The sequence below is a fragment of the Macrotis lagotis genome, chromosome 8, assembly GCF_037893015.1.
Source record: "Macrotis lagotis isolate mMagLag1 chromosome 8, bilby.v1.9.chrom.fasta, whole genome shotgun sequence".
Taxonomy (NCBI): domain Eukaryota; kingdom Metazoa; phylum Chordata; class Mammalia; order Peramelemorphia; family Peramelidae; genus Macrotis; species Macrotis lagotis.
Genome location: NC_133665.1, coordinates 22,642,858 through 22,660,007, shown reverse-complemented (window position 1 = coordinate 22,660,007; position 17,150 = coordinate 22,642,858). Strand labels below are relative to the sequence as shown.

Here is a 17,150-nt window from a genome sequence, read left to right as displayed (position 1 = left end):
AAGTATAAAACATGTTTCCTGCTATTAGGTGGTGTACAGTCTACCTGTGAAGACAAGACCAATAGGTTTAACAATAAAATAGAGAGAAGTTAAAAGACAACTTGGGAAAGTATGTGGCCTTGGAGTTATTTATAATTTTCCTCATTTATAATCATGACTGGACTAGAATAAATGCTACTGAGGTCCCTTCCAGATCTGTGATCCTTAGAAAATAATCAAGCACTGAAAGGTTCATTGTTAATTGTTAAGTGCCAGAGGAAACATTCAAATGGACTAAAGTAATTGGATAAGGTTTTGTTGAAACTTGAGCTGAGCTTTTAAAATAGATAGGATTTAGATATGGGAAGAGGTAGGAGAAGGCATTCCAGGTGGGGGAAAGAGCATGACCAAAGGGTGCAGAAGACAGAATTGGACTCTAAGGAGATAGGCCTGATTGTTAGAGGACTCCCACTGAGGAAAAGTGGAGAATAAGAGGAATAAGAAATAACCAGTGTTGTTTCTAGAGCATGGGAGTAAGAGGCTGAAAATAGTATTTGAGGAAAATTAGTTATGGCCAGAACTCTTTGGGAAAACAAAAGGCATCTTCAGGTACAACTTGTAATAATTTTGCTTTGTCATTTTGAAGGTAGCAGAACATTATCATCAATGTCATCATGGTTAAACATTACACTTTAAAGTTTGCAAAGCACTTTATAAATATTATCTCATTTGATCCTCACAACAATCTTGGGAGGTAGGTACTCTTTATTATCTTTATTTTTTAAAGAAGAAGAAATTGAGGCAACTGGCAGTGTAGTGACTTGACCAAGGTAACATAATAAGTATCTGAGGCTGAATTTGTATACAGTCCCTCCTGATTCCAAATCCAGTATTCTATTCACAAAACCATCTTACTGCCAAAAACATGCCAAAGTGAACAGCAAAGGAGCCTGATAACCCACATCTCCTGATATCTAATCCAGAAATAAATTGATTTATTTCAGGTTTGGTCCCTTAAAGATTTTATTCTCTCATTTTTAGAATAACATATTGTTTTTACTTTTTCATTTGTTGGACATACTGAGTACATACCAAGGTAAAGCTTGTTTGTCAGACTGTTTTCTTCATATGAACATCAAACCTCCTTTTCTTTGATCTGTCTTATGTCTTCAGCAATATGAGAAAATCTCTGTAAGTTTTTTGAATCTTTATCTAACCCCTGAGCATAGATGACCAAAAAGTTAGGGAGACTCGGAGGACCAAAAACCTCGGGAATGCCTTAAGTTTTGTCTGTACTTCAAAACTGGATATAGAGTGATATACCATTTCTGTATGATATCAAAATGACTTTACAGCATGTTTGAAATTATTAACTAACTCTGGTGTTGAGTATATTGACACTAATATGAAGTCATCATTTCAATTAAGTGCCTTGTGTCTAATAGATACAACCTATGTGAAACTAAGCTTGGTTTGATATTTTTCAGATTTTGTTTTTGTCCTTCAGTCATATCCAACTCTTTATGACCCCTTTTTGGGGGGTTTCTTGGAAAAATTACTGCAGTGGTTTGCCATTTTCTTCTCCAGTTCATTTTTACAGATGAGTAAACTAAAAACTACAAGGTTAAGTGACTTGCCCAGGTCACACAACTAGTATCTGAGACCAGATTTAAATTTAGGAAGATGAGTCTTCCTGATTCCAAGCCCAGTATTCTATGCACTATGCCAACTAACTTCGCACTTTTCAGATTTGGTGTTTTAGTTTTATTTGCTTATTTATTTTAGGTGGGGGAGGGGAGGAGAGTGGCAAATAATGTTCATACATTATTGATACTCTATAAGAAATAGGTGAATACTAATAATATAAAAAAGGATTGTATACTTTATGTTGTAAATACTAAGGTATCACTTTTCTAGTATTCTGGGGAAAGGAAGTGTTATACTTCAATTTCCCAGACATTTAAAAAAGTTTAAAAGGGTTTGAAGGATAAATCTTTTATGCAGAATATATTGAACATAATTTAGCTTTTCATCAATGACTCCAGATCATCATATCATGAAAATTAATCATAATACTTTCTTATAATGCAATAGTATCCTCTGAGATTATTAATATGTATGGGGCTGTTTGTCTCTACCTGGATGGTCTCATAATACTGCCCTTCTGAATGTTCTCAGAATTCTTATGTCTACTTGTTTAAGTTTTTCTATCCACTCCCTCATTGGTAGACATATATTTGTTTCTGTTTACTTCTACCCTCAATCTGTCTGTCTCTTAGTGGTTCTTTCTTCTTCCTTACTTCTAGTCACTTCTAGATTGCTGCTGATAACCCACAGAGGCTGAGAAACTATCTAATGCAGCTTGTTGGAATTTCACATAAAGCAGAAGTAAATAGGAGATCTCTTTAGGCTCATGTGAAGAGTTTATTGGTGAAGACTATAAATTTTAGTGTCTAGAATTTATGCTGTCTGTTCTGATTGGGAGGCAATCTTGCCTACATTCTGGTTTTCAGCAGTATTATTGATCATTGAGGTTGCCAGATGAGTGAATGCTGACTAAATTCTGCCTTCCATAGCATAGTGCTCTTATTATATTCTTAGTTTGATATTAAATTTTAGTTAGATACTAAAATTTGATTTGAACCTCCTGCCCATGAAAGATAGGAAGTTGAGGTGCCCATGGAATAGAAAATGGTGTATATAACTTTGTATTAAATTGTTTTGGGGAAGTGTGATGGGAGAAGGGAGACCTATTAACTTATACATATTTGAATTTCTAAGGCTATCGTTAGTAATAGAAGAACCTTTTCAAACCAGCTTATGCCTGTGTAATTTTGGATGCTTCTCAAAATGATGCCACTTATGGTTGCTGTTAACTGGAGAGCAATCAGGCTGTTATCTTTACACAGACCATACCGTACTCCTTCCCCACAACTAACATTTTTTTTTAACCTGAGAAAGAATTCCTAACATCAACATTCATCTTAGATGCAGATGGTTTTGGTTTCTTTGAAGTTTCATTATTAAGTGTTTTGACAAATGGAGAAAAAAGAAACCCACCAACACCTGGTTTCCTAGTATTCTGGCTCCAGTTTTTCCTTTGAATTCTGTCCTTCTTCACTCATCTTCATGTAACTATAAAACGGCAATAACATTTTTGTATATTATAGAAATGAATATCAATTTTATAACATAATTTGACATTTTTTAGTCTCAAAATTCTGTGTAAGTACAGAATATATAGTAATGTTTATTATCCCTTCAATTATACTGAAATTTGAATCACATTTTCCTTAAAGACTACATCAACTAGCAAAAATATAGTGATTATTGAATTCAATTAAAAATTTACTGTGTGCAGAGCATTGTGCTAGGTATTTGGTGAATTGTGCAATTTAGATAAGACACGTCTAGTATCTCTGCCTTTGTTTGTACATACATTCATTACATTACAGGAGGAGGATATGTGATGTACAAGAAAACATGATAAATACAGAAAAGAATTGCAGAAAAATTTTCATGAGGTTCCAGGCAGGAAGATGATATTGAGGAGTTATCAAGGAAAGCTTCCCAGAAGAGGTGACATGTCTAATATTATTTAGAGTAACTATGGAATTACATGTTTTACAGCCTCTTTTTATTATAAAACATTTATTTCCTACATACTAAAATATATTCATTGCTTGGACTCAGTGGCTTTCTTTTCATGACTAATATGTATATTAGATAAATGGCACTATAATTCACTAAATTTTCAATAAATTTGTATATATATATTTTATATTGCTAATTTTCTTTTAAAATAGTGCTTTATGGAAGGATCTGAAGTCATTAATTGGGCAAGACTAAACCTGCTCCCTGTTGTACTACTACCTTAGTTCTCTTGCCCCCTATCACTTAGTTCTATGTGGTGTGTGTTGGTGTAGTGGGAACAGGTATTAACATGCAGTCCTGTTTTATTACACTTTAATTTCAGGAATGTTGATTTTCGCTTTGCAAAGGATCAAGGTTCTACACTAGGGAGAAAGCTATGAAAATAAAAGGTGTCCCAATTAATTTCAGTGTTTCCATGTGATTTGTTTTTCATTGGAAGGCATAAGATGATCTCCTTGAGGGTTGGGACTCCTTAACACATATATACCTCCCCCCAAGAAAAACTGACAAATTCCATTCCTCCAATAATACTGCAGCACTTAATGGCAATTTTTATCAGGGTTTTGTGTCAGCCACTGTGGAGTTGGAGATGGAAGGGGTTGGGGGGGGAGAAGAACTAAGGACATTTAATAATGTTAAAGGTCCCATTTCCTTTCTAAGAAATTCTCCTTGTTAAAATTTTTTAGAATAAGCTCTTTGGACTCCTCAGTTTGTTGACTACCACTGCTTTGATCAATTTGAGCAAGTCTTAAGTAAAACTTTATTAAAGCAAAGTCTTTAGGGGAGAGGGGAGTATGATTCCTCCTCTCTTTTCTCCTTTATTGCTTTCTTCTGGCAAATGAATCATGTCCATCTGTATAATTGTGGGAGATCCTGGGCTCATTTAGTTCAATTGAACAAACAATTATTAGGCAACTTATATGTGTCAAATGCTGCCCTAGACCCTGAGGATGCAGAGCTGAAAACATAAATAGCCAGCATCTGTATAGCACTTTAAGTTCTAAGTGCATTTGTTATCTCATTTGATCCTCACAACAACCCAGTGATATAGGAACTTGAGGCAGCCAATAGTTAATGACGCTACCAGGGTCACACAGGTGTCTGAGGTCACATTTGAATTCAGGAAGGTCTTCCTTCCTGACTCCAGGTTCAATACACATAGCTGAAGCAGCAAAGTTCAAAGAGTGTTCAATCCATTATGGGGCATCAGACATGTTCACAGACAACCACAAATGAGAACATGTTGAGTGGAGAGTTGGAAAAGGAAGGAACACACATATCTGGAAGAAGATAAGGCTTCATGGAGAAGGAAATAAAAGACCTGGGACTTTAAGGAAAGGAATCAACTAAATATGCTGAGGTGTGGAGGAAGAGCATTCCAATCAACCAATCAATAAACATTTATTAAGTGCCTATTCTGCTACTCAGTCATCTTCAACTCTTCATGACCCCACTTGGCCTTTACTTGATAAAGATACTGGAGTGGTTGACCATTTCCTTCACCAGCTCATTTTACAGGATTAAGTGATTTGCCCAGAATCACACCTACCATATGCCAAACACTATGTTAAACTCACACACACACACACACACACACGCACAAACACAGACAACAAAGGACAATCCCTGCCTTAAAGGAGCTTACAATCTGATGGGAAAGATAACATACCAACAAACATACATACCAAACAGTTTTTGTATGGGATAAATAAGAAATAATCAACAGAAGGTAAGCACTGAAACTAAGAGGGGAGAGGGAAGGCTTCCTGTAGAAAACAGGATTTTAGTTAAGACTTAAGGGAAGCCAGGAAGGTTAGTAGTCAGATTGGAGAAGAGAGAGAGAGAGAGAGAGAGAGAGAGAGAGAGAGAGAGAGAGAGAGAGAGAGAGAGAGAGAGAGAGAGCACACACCCCTGACATGGAAAAATGCCTGTAGCCAAGAACAAGCTGGGGGCCAGTGTCATGGGATCAAAGATCCCCAAATGTGTTGGAGAATAAGGTATGAGGTCTGGAAAGGTTGGATGGAGCAGGTTTTGAAGTACTTTGAATGCTCCTGAAGTTTAATGGATAAGGGAAAACATGGTCAAACCTGCTGAATGGATGATTGATTGGAGTGGGGAGAGAATTAGCAGAGACCCAATGATTGGCTGACTCAGAGTTTCAGGCATGAGGCGATGAGGGTCTGCCCTAGAGAGGTGGCAGTGTCAGAGGAGAAAAGGGGCATATCAGAGAGATATGGTAAAGGTAAAATCCACCGGCCTTGGTTACAAGTTAGATCTGGAGTGGGGAGGGGAAGGGATCATGAGGAATCCTGCATGGACCCCCAGGTGATGAGCCTGAGGGACTAGGGGGACGGTGTTGACTCCTACCTAACAGGAAAGATGTCTGTGAAAGGGGGGGAGGATTTAGAAGGAAAGAAAACAAGTTCTGAATATACTAAGTGTGAGATGTCTACTGGCCATCCAGTTGGAGATCTGAGAGTGGAGGTCAGCAGAGTCAGGTCAGGGAGATGGAGAATCATCAGTCTAAAGACTCTCAGCTGGGAGTCCTGCACAGCCAAACTCATAGAGCCAGGAGGAACAGGCATAAAATGTCCTTTGTACTGAGGTGTTGTGAGCATGGTGTTCATATTAAAGGTTTTCCATTTCAAAATGGAAAAGATACCCTATTATTACATAAAAAGGAGGCTTGATTCGACTGGTGCCATCAGGTGCTTTCTATTGTGGCTTGACTTTTATTAAAATATTTCAACTGAACAGATCGTTTTTTTATGATACTTTTCTTCCCTTTTGTCAGTGGAATTTGCTGCTGGCCCCTGCTAGCTAAGCCTGGCTTTGAGCCAGTTTGAGGTCCTATTAACATGTTCTTGCACAACCTATGCCATAAAAATGCCTTCTTTCCATAAAAAAGGTTGCCATCCAGTGGTGGAAAGAGAAATACCCACTTTTCGTTCAGGAAAATGCAAGCTGAAGTATACAGTTAACTATTTGAACTTGGCTGAAGTTAGTATCACCATCTGGGCTTTTGGTATGAAGCCCCAAGCAGAATGAGTACAGTGTGCCTTTAAGAAAACAGATGCCTCCCCAAACTTAGCTATAGTTGTAGATCTCTGTTTCAGTAGGGAAGGAAAGTGTTAATTTCTTATTTGTACACTTTTTTTTCCCCCTGACTTCCTTCCTATTCACTTCATTAAGTCTAGAGGCAGTTCAGCATGGGAGACGTCTGTATGTTGAATTAGGGCTCTCGCACTGTTGCGCCAGACGTCACCAGTCGGAAACTGGGGGTTTGCTTCTGTGATTTATTTCATTATTGTGCTGGTTAAAGGTTTGGAAGGGAATTCTTTTTGTGTGGTACTTTAGCTTTGTATAGCAAATTTTTTTTTGGTTTTGGTTTTTTTTTTAGTTTTGATTTTTTTTTTACCCCTTAGCACAGAGTTCAGTCAGTTGAACCAGTTTAATAAATCAACTTAAAAACAACGACAGTTTATAACCTCCAACTGATAATTTGGCTTACATGCAGAAGTGATCTTGCTGAACTTTATACATGAAAAAAAGCATTAGGGTGTATTTAGGAAATTTATTTACACTAGGAAAAGACCATTAGAAATCAGTGAACATTAAGCCCTGCAGTATGAATGTTTGGGGGCTTTGGGGAGGAGGGAAGATGTCTTGTGGTTCTCTGCATTCCTGCATACAACCTTAATATACATGGAGGAGTGGTCAGTACTAAGTATAATTCCATGTATTTCTAAATCCTAAATTTAAAATTAATATGCACAGCTTAGTATGTACCTTAAAGGCTTTCACTAATCTGTTGCCAGTTTAATTTATTTTCACATCAATTACTCATCGATTTAGTGACTTGAAATAGCAAACACCTTAAGCTTAGATTTGGCTCCTTTGTCTCAAAAACTGAGGAGTGGAAAAAAAAAGAAAATCCTTTTTAGGACCCTCCCTCTTTTTCCCCGTACATCCCATTTAAGGGGGAAGGGGGGGGTAGAGATAATTTTTTACAGGATGAAAATGAAAGTGAAGTGTGACAATTAAGAATTTTTTGAAAGAAAAAAAATCGGTGCTAAATAATTGGATTTTAATAAATACACATTGCTTTTTCTTAAGTGCATTAAAATGAAAATATTTTCCTTTTGTCTTTTTTTTCTATTTTTAAAATCATTTTAAATGCTTCAAGTCCTATGCATCCTATTCAGAAAACAAAACAGTTATGTACAATAAGTAAAATAGGTTTTAAAACACAAAAATTACATACCTTGTTTTTATTTTTTTAAATAAAATTAGATATTAAATTGTTTCAAGTTGATATAATTAGTAAAATGCTAGCAGTAATCAGAAACCACCTGAGCTAATAGCCATCTAATTCTGCTGCCTGGAATAATAAGGGGAAAATATGATAAGTAGTTGTCAATATTAAAGCAGGCTGGAGGAAGGAGGCTTCGGGCCTTGTAGTAGGGAGAATGAAACAGCAGATTTGAGTATCCACAATCCTTTCAGTATTAAATTTTCAGTAAAATAAAATTACTTGTATATGAAAACATAGCCTTTCCCCAGCTCTCTTTTTTTTCCTGATCAGCTGATGAAGAGACTAGCAGCTCGCTGCTTTGCTGGCTTGTTAATTTTATCCCCACTAACTGTGATTTCCGATAGCCGGCCTGCTGATAGTGGTAAGGTAAATATCTTTTTTCATTGCCGTCTTGAAGATTCAGTAGAACTACATCCCAGGCATGTGTAGGTGTGTGACACATCAAAAGCCGGTGTTCTCCGTCCGGATTTCTGTGTACAACTGGGTGCTTATGGAGAGCAAATAACATTAACTGTTGACAGCCTTGCATGCTGTATTTATTATTAGCATTTTCAGCTTCCAAGATTTGCGGACCAGTTTCTTTTTCTTCATCTTCGTTAGCTGCAATGTGTATTACTGTATAGTGGATGTCCTGTTTTAGCCAAATGAATATTAATGAAATTATGTGCAGAATTTTTTTTCTTCCTTTTTCCTCCTAACTCATCAGATCTCGAGGCTCCTTCATAGTGGTTATCTGAGCACTGTGGAAGCGTGATGGAAATTGTCTTTTGATTATTAAGGCCTAGTTTCAGACTGTCCCTCAGGATTCTGTGTTCATGTTTGTTCTATGGATTTGCACATCGGAGGATGCATAGGAAACAGATTTTGAAATCCCCCTGGCATTTTTAACATGCCAGGTTTCTTTGTGTTTTGTACCAGGTTTTCTTCACAAAACCCTTTTTTTTTCCAATAGACATTGTATATAAGTGAAAGAAATGATGTCTAAGCTGTAATCACTCTTTATATTGATTGTTATACTCACATGATCATAAATATTAGCCATGTTTGGTGCTGTGGAGAAATGAAGGTAATTGCCTTATGATTAGAGCTCTTTCAGTTTCGAGAAAGGATTGATTAGCATTTGCATACTCAAGGCAATATTGAGAGGCAGGAGGAACAAATAACAACATCAGTTATGTTTTCAGAAAGCATTAATCTTAAAATATGATTTAAAGATTTATTTAATTTTTTTCTTATGTGGTCAAATTTTTGCATGTTTTATTTTTCTATTTTTTCTTTCTTATTTTTTAAGTTTTGTAATTTACCCAACAAGAAAGTTTTAACTTCTGTGTTTGTCACATGGATCTTTTAGCCATTTGTGAACAGGTTTCTTTTATACCTGGTTGTTTTTGATAGCTATTTTATTATCTCTCTGCATTAGAGCTGCTGGCTGTGTTTAAGGCAAACGTTTGCAGGTAATTTGGAGAAAGTGTTTTTTGTTTGTGGCGGTGTGTGTGCTTTAAGTGCATTTGTAAGGAATTGTGGCTTTGTAATTCATTCTGGTCTTGTTTCTGGCATAGAAATTTAGATAGGATTTTGATTTGTTTTTATTTTATGATTCAAGAATAAATTAATAGAAAACAAAAAGAAAAAAGGTTGTATTTTGTGTCTGATTACTTGAAAGATGTAGTCACAGGAATTTTTTCACCTCCTTGTAATAATGGGACACCAAGTTCTCCTTATTTTTATTGGATTAATTTCATTTGGATTGAGTTGTATTCATACACATAATTTTTAAAGAGTTGTTTTTTCTTCACATAACTTATTCATATTTACTATTAGAGCTCTCTAGGCCTTTAGGTTATTTTGGTGAAACCAAAATAAGTTTGATGTGTTTATCCAATATGGTGGTAAAACATTACCATTCCAGCCAATGATTACTGTTAACTTTTTGTTTTCTTTAGTATTTAATTAAATTTTATTCATTCTGATCATTCAAATTTCATTTTTCTAATTGTGTGGATTCTCCCCTCCCCCCTTTTCACATCTATGGATAATAGGCAATTGAAGACGGTAATTTGGAAGAAATGGAAGAGGAAGTGCGGCTCAAGAAACGAAAAAGACGAAGAAATGTGGAGAAAGAACCTGGGAAGGAAGATGTGGAAAAAGCTAAAAAGAGAAGAGGCCGACCTCCAGCTGAGAAATTGTCACCAAATCCCCCCAAATTGACAAAGCAGATGAATGCCATCATTGACACTGTAATAAACTACAAGGACAGGTGAGATTTTGTAACTTTTATTTTCATTCATTTATTTTTTATTCTTATTATCTAAATGATAATTGAATGCTTGAGTTTTGAAATTTTGTGTATTATATGTGTCATGTCACATTTTGGCTTCCAAAATCTCCAATATATAAAATACATCATAATTTTTAAGATTTTAGAGGGATATTTAGGCAGAAAATAGTTTGATCTGTTCAGTAACATTCTGGAAAGAATTCAGTATTTGAAGTCAAGGGACCTGAGTTTGAATTAGTATTATTGTCAATGAGATGTGTCAATGAAAATGTCATTTTATCATTTTAAGGCACAATTTTTTTCACTTCTAAAATGTAACATTAGAATCAATCAGGAGTCAATCAGTATTTATGAATTACTTACCATGTGTCAGGCTCTGTGCTAAGATCTGGGGGATACAAAAAGAAGCAAAAGATAGAGAAGATATAAAATCCTTTCCATCTCTTAATCTAGGATCCTTTGAATTCTAATTTAATGTCCCATCATAACATATATATACATATATATGTATATATATATATATATACACATACATACACACATGGATATATTTAGACTCTTTTATCAAATAAAAATACTCTTCCAAATTAAACAAATGGTTTACAAAAAAGATGCATTTCTACCACCCAAGTTCCCTGACTTAAAAATCATATAGCCTCTTTCAGGACCTTTCCCTCCCCAGCCCCAGTGCTGTAGAAGTAAAGGGTTGGGTTTAGTAATTTGTTACAATAGACATTACTGTAGAATCTTTGTTACTTCAACAGATAGGTTTTTTAGCCCAGAAAATCCAAATACAGCTTTGAGAAATGCATGACAACAAACACTTATTAGCCAACAAACATTTATTAAATGCCATATGCCAGGCACTCTCTTAAGCCTTATGACTACAAAGAAATTGCACAGCAATAGTTCCTGAATATAAAACTGAAGGCATCTACTTGAGGAAATGTGCCAACCCAAAGATATTAAGTACTATAGAGAAAGAATATCCTGAATGGCTGAACTTGTAAATAATTTTTTCTACCTATTTCTGCCTTTCTATTTTACTTTCATTTTAGAGTACTCTGCCAAAATCTACTCTTCTCTTCCCATTCTCATGTACCTTCTGTGAAGTTATCAATATCAGGTGTCCAAAATGTTTTAGTGCAGTTTTGAGTTTTAGTAGCTTAAAAATCAAACTATATATTTTGGGACATTCTATATTTCCTTCCTACATATCATATTAATTTTGCATTAATAATCCTCTGGAAAGTGCTTGCTCTCTATAATTTAAACTTCACTCTAAAAGCTCACTTTATAATTATGAGATTTAATCATGATTGTCAAACATTATTTTCCAGACTTATTTTTTTTAAACAATAGAGAATGCATCCCTAAACCAACAAAACATCTTTTGAGTTCTCTGCTTTCTGGAGAGATAAAAGTAGTAGAATTGCTTTGAGATCGATTGATTGTTTGCATTTGTCTTTTGTTAGTTATGTAATTAATGCTCAACTGAAGCAAGCATACTCTTTCACTTAAAAGAAGTCAGAATTAAATTAGTTATTACAATGCAGTGCCAGCACCATTTTACAAAGTTGTTCTAACCAGTGTGGTTAGAAAAGTTTTATATTTTTCTGCTTTGATTGCTTTATATAGATGCAAAAAGTTTAGTGACTGATTACTCAGATAAGAGAATTAAGCAGACATTTTTGTTTCTTATTGGTAGTTATGCTGAATACTAAAATGGGAGTGGGAAAGTAAAAAAAAAAACCCCTATAATTATGCCCTATTCTTTCTGGCTGAGATACCTCTCTGATCCCACCAGGTTGGTCAGTATATACTCAGGTTACATTTTCCAAAAAGATAATTGTCCATCATTTAAAAGAAAGCAAAAGCTTTTAAAACTGGTCTTGTTTTCATTATTACATATATGACTTATTATTACTTATTACTGTTATTAATTTTGCTTTTGTAAACTGTCCTTTTAAGTATGGTGATGTACTTAGAGTCTCAACTATATTTATCAAGGTAGTTGCGTATAAATTTGTAACCAAAAAGTCAGAGTTCAGTGTCTGCATTATCTGTGTAAACCTGAGCAACTCATCGAACTTCCATTGGCTTCACTTTCCTCATCTATCAAATATTTGTTTGATCATACTTGTTTAGGTGATTCACTAGTTGTTGTTAATTTTGTTGGGGTCTAAAACAAGTTTAATACTGAAAGACTGAGAATAGTTTTTAAAGATAATAGGGAGTCAAAGTTGTAACCATTAAACTTATAAAACTATACCAGACTATATACTTCCACTATCTTCTGAAAGAGTCAGAAAAGGAACTTTCCAAGACTCTGCTAACAAGTAGAAGTAATATCACACCATAATGGATCCACATGAATCTATTTAATCTAATTTAATCCTGATAGTTTAGGAATCTAGCTAGCCAAGTACACAAGTATTGAAGCCAACAATTTGAGAAATGTGCCAATACAAAGGTATTGGATGTATTGAAAAGGGAAGAAATAAATTCCAAATTGTTGAGCATATGAATAGAGTATATATTTTTACCTGTTCTTCCTTTTCTATTCTGCTTTTATTTTAGAGTTCCCTGCCAAGATCTATTCTACTCTTCCATATTTTCATGAATCTTTGCTGGAATGTGTATCTATATTTCCCCCCATATGTGTCATGTTTAGTTTGTCTTAGGAATCTTCTCGGAAGGGACTTACTCTATTTATATTTTGCATTTTGCTTTACCAAATTGGTACCCAAGTAGGAGGTACTCAAATTAGGAGGGCTTTAATTAGCTAGAATGTCAGCAGATCCTATTTTTTGGGGTTGATCTTAGACAAAATATTCTGAGAAATCCAGTTGTCATGGAGTTGAAGGTTTTATACCATTAGAGACTGTCACTAAAATAGTAACTCTCCCTACCTATGTGACTGATACTGCTTATAATCACTCCCACTACTTTAAATGTTTTGATTGTTGATCATCATTTAGTTTTTCTGAGTATTAAAATGAGACCATTAAATGCTCGTCATTTTGCAGGGTTATTTTTTATCATCTTATACTGATATCTAAGTTATTATAAATTTGAATTTTTATGTGGAAATATGCACCTGATTCCTGATTGAGAATATTTTTTTGTTTGGCTCAGTTTTTCTTGAAAAATGTTTTTAAAAATATAGAAAAGTGTCAGAAATTATTTAAGGAAGTCACTATAATTGAAACTAATTGGAACTCTGCTTCTGCCAGTGGTGCTTCCATATCCTGAACATCCTGAGTCTGGCCTTTTATTTGCACTTTTTTTTTTTTAGAAACTCAATTTTGTTTGTCAGTTCCCTATTCTCTTCCCCACTTACCCATTAGGAAGACAAAAACAAAACTCATATAGCTATATATAATTATATAAAATAAAACTCCATATTAGCCATGTTCCTTAACATGCTTCAATCTGCAGTCTGAGCCCAAAGCCCATTAGCTCTATTTCTGGAGGCAGATAGCATATTTGAAACTGTTGTGGCTCATTATGATGATCAAAGTTACTAAGTCTTTGAAAGGTAATTATCTTTCTAGTAGTGTTATTACTATATAAATTGTTCTGCTGGATCTGCTCACTGCACTTTGCCTCATTTCATACAAATCTTTTCAGATATCTCTTAAACCATCTCCATCATTTTTTTATAACTCAGTAGTCTTTCATCACATTCATATACCATGAATTGTTCAGCCATTCACTAACTGATGAGCATTCCTTCAGTTTCCAATCCTTTGCCACTACAAAAAGAGTTGCTATAAATATTTGTGTACATATAGGACCTTTTCCTCTTTCTTTGGTCTTTCTGGCTCATTTACTTAATTGTAGTATTTCTAGGTTCATACTTTTCCTCTCAAAGAAGAAAGAAGTTATTCTCAAAAGCATAAGTTTCTATTTTCCCTCAAAACTTTTAAACAATGAGCTTTGGAGTTGTTGGAAGCCTTTTAAAGTCTTTCTATGTTTAGTCAAATTTTAAATATTTATAAAAGCTCTATTTCCTAGATTTGGATCCTAGAACACCGAACCCACTCTTGTTTACAGAGGGATACAGAGACCAGAAAGAAAGGAGAGATTAGAAGATGTGAAATGACAATCATAAGGAAAAAGAACTAGAAACATGATAATTGTTTATAAGTATTTATTTTAAGGGAAAGAAGGAATCATGTAAAGTCTTTATATTAAGCTTAAGTTTCCCTTTAACTTTTACTCAGACCTATTTATTCTAATTCTACTTTGTCTTGCAAAATATAATACTATTCCTTCTTTCCCAAGACAGATCTTCAAATATGAAATTTTTATTTTTTTAAAATGATAATTATATATCCCCCTGTCCCCAAACATTTATTTCTTCTGATTAATAAGTTCTGGCTCTTCACCACTCTTTATGTGATAAAATTTCTGGATCTTTCACCATCCTGCTGCCATCCTGAATGTTACCTAATTTGTCAGTATCCCTCTTAAAACATGACCCCCCAGAATAAAGCACCATATTTGAGTGTAGTTTGATCATCATAGACTTGATCTAGAAAGTTAAACAACATTGTTATAGTCACTTAATTTAGCTTTTTAAATAGCAATAGCATCGTATTTTGTTGTTATGCAGTTGTTTTTCAGTTATGTCTGACTCTTCAGGGGATTTTCTTAGCAAAATACTGAAGTAGTTTGCCATTTCCTTCTCATTTTACAGATGAGGAACTGAGGCAAACAGGGTTAAGTGACTTGCCCAGGGTCACACAACTACTAAGTGTCTGAGGTCAGATGTGAACCTAGGAAGATGAGTCTTCCTGACTTCAAGCCCTGCATTCTGTTTCACACTATATGTATTCAGTTGATATTTAAAAAAGAACAATAACCCATCTTCATCTTTCCATTGCTTCAGCATCTGATGAAAATATGACCTTTCTCCTTGTCTCTATCCAAAGTGTCAAACTCAAATAGAAATAAGGGGTTCCTAATCTGTAACCAAGAATTCATATAGAATCCATATTGTCCTAGTTTTAAAATGCAACATTAGTGATGTTTTATTATCTTTTTATTTATTTTGTTAAATATTTCCCAATTACATTTTAATCTTGATTACTATATACTTAAAAGTGTTGCCCTTTCCTCTAGAGATTTTTGATGCTTCAGCCAATTAATTCCTCTACTTTCTGGTTCATATCTCTTTCCATCTTTTCTCCTAAACAACCTCTTCCTTTTCTCTCATCTATATCCTCTCCCTATCACTTATAACTATGTCCAGATTTCTTCCTTCTTTGAAATACCTCCATTTATAGGTTCTTTCTCATGCTTCCATACTACATCTTTTCTAACTTTCCAAGGAAAACTTAAATAAGACCTCAATATTCCATTTCCTCAGCTCCCACTCTTCTCAGGCCATTGTAATCTGGTTTCAAGCTCCAAAATTTAACTGATACTTTGGCTGTTTCATAACCTACCAGTGATCTTTTCATTTCTAGATCGACCAACCTATTTACCTCATTTGGTTTAAACTTACTGCAGCCTTTGGCATTGTGTGCACCCCTTCTTCCTTGACCCTTTCTTCACTTGACTTTTTCTACCTAACCACACATTTCTTCTCAGGCTCCTTTGATGACCCACATTCTGCTTCCCTGTCCTAAACATGAGCAACTATCTAGAGGCCTATGTCTAGAGGTCTATGTCAGAGGCCACACATATATTTTAATATTATTGGTTTCCTTTGTAATCCTATGCATTTTATTTTATACATTTAAAGATAATTATTCTTGGAGGAGGTCCATATTCTTCACCATTTTGCTAAAGAAAAGGTTCCAAATTACAGCTCTATACTTATTCCCAGAATGTCTATATCTAAATCACAGATAGGATTGTTTTTTTTTTAATTACGAGCTCATTGCATTTAGTAAGTCCACTAACCCATTTTCTTCTTCATTAAAAAACATGTAATCATTTCTGGATTATTTCACTCATATTGAACTAAGTAGAGCCTCTGATTTTGGCAGCAAACAAATGAATTGTTTTTTAAATCTAATTTGTAGAGTATGCTTGCTCAGTCCTACTGTGATTGGGTCCAAGATGACAAAGTCACTTATCACAATGGTCTCCCTCATTTCCATATCACTATTTCTTGTTCATCAGAATTTAAGTCCTAAAAGGAACTTGTTAAAATGAAGTATATCCTTTTTTTCATGTTTCACTGTTACCTGGCAATGGAAAATTATCATTGTGCACAGTTAGGGAACACAGAATACCAGGAAACTAAATGTCAAAGACCCTGAATGTTTGTAAGGTGTTTTGTAAAATTTATTGTTATTAATTTATGAAGTTTTAATATGATATAAAGTATAAAAAAACTTCTGAACTTACTGATACTTGTGTAGCCTGTCTCTCAAGTATCCCTTTAATGTATGAATATAATTGTCCAGTAAGCACTAAATTTCTGAACATTGGAGGCTATTTACTAATTTAGAACTAAAACTGAGGGGAAACTTGAAACTTCAGAGTAGATTTGTTTATTTATTAATTTTTTTAAGGCAATGGGCTTAAGTGACTTTTGTAATGTCACACAGCTAGGTAATTATTAAGTGTCTGAAGTCATATTTGAATTCAGGTCCTCCTGGCTCCAGAACCAGTGCACTATCCACTGCTCCACCTGCCTGCCCCTTCAGAGTAGATTTAAACCATATCTTTTGACATACTCATAGGACTCTCCAATATTGGCTCATGTGACTACCTTTTCTTATGTGCTTTAAGGGTTAGGACACTATATGATTTACAAAATATATATGAAATATAGCAGCCATAGATGCATTATACTTTATGCTTTTAAAACAATTTTCTTTTTTTTCATTTTCTGTCTTTTTATATATTTTAGCGGCAAAAATTCCTAAGTTCCTTATACTTTTACAAGATATATCTTTCTTC

At 34.6% G+C, this 17,150-nt stretch overlaps 1 protein-coding gene and 1 long non-coding RNA gene across 12 annotated transcripts in view; one reads left to right on the top strand and one right to left on the bottom strand.

Moving 5' to 3' along the window:
• Positions 1-17,150, top strand: part of SMARCA2 (SWI/SNF related BAF chromatin remodeling complex subunit ATPase 2) — a 207,231-nt gene that overhangs the window by 168,125 nt on the left and 21,956 nt on the right. For 8 of the 9 annotated variants that reach the window (XM_074196508.1, XM_074196507.1, XM_074196509.1 and 5 more), the window contains one exon: positions 9,988-10,205. In XM_074196508.1, the coding sequence (XP_074052609.1) occupies positions 9,988-10,205 (218 nt within the window). Of the gene's footprint in view, positions 1-7,855; positions 8,315-9,987; positions 10,206-17,150 lie in introns of those variants that run through there. The other variant, XM_074196515.1, reaches the window with a different exon arrangement.
• The window catches only part of LOC141495323 (uncharacterized), a 78,357-nt gene that overhangs the window by 42,091 nt on the left and 19,116 nt on the right, over positions 1-17,150 (bottom strand). Inside the window, exon 3 of one of the 3 annotated variants that reach the window (XR_012470734.1) lies at positions 3,040-3,114. The exons of the other annotated variants lie outside the window; for them this stretch is intronic. This is a non-coding gene — a long non-coding RNA (uncharacterized LOC141495323). Of the gene's footprint in view, positions 1-3,039; positions 3,115-17,150 lie in introns of those variants that run through there. 3 annotated transcript variants of the gene reach the window in all.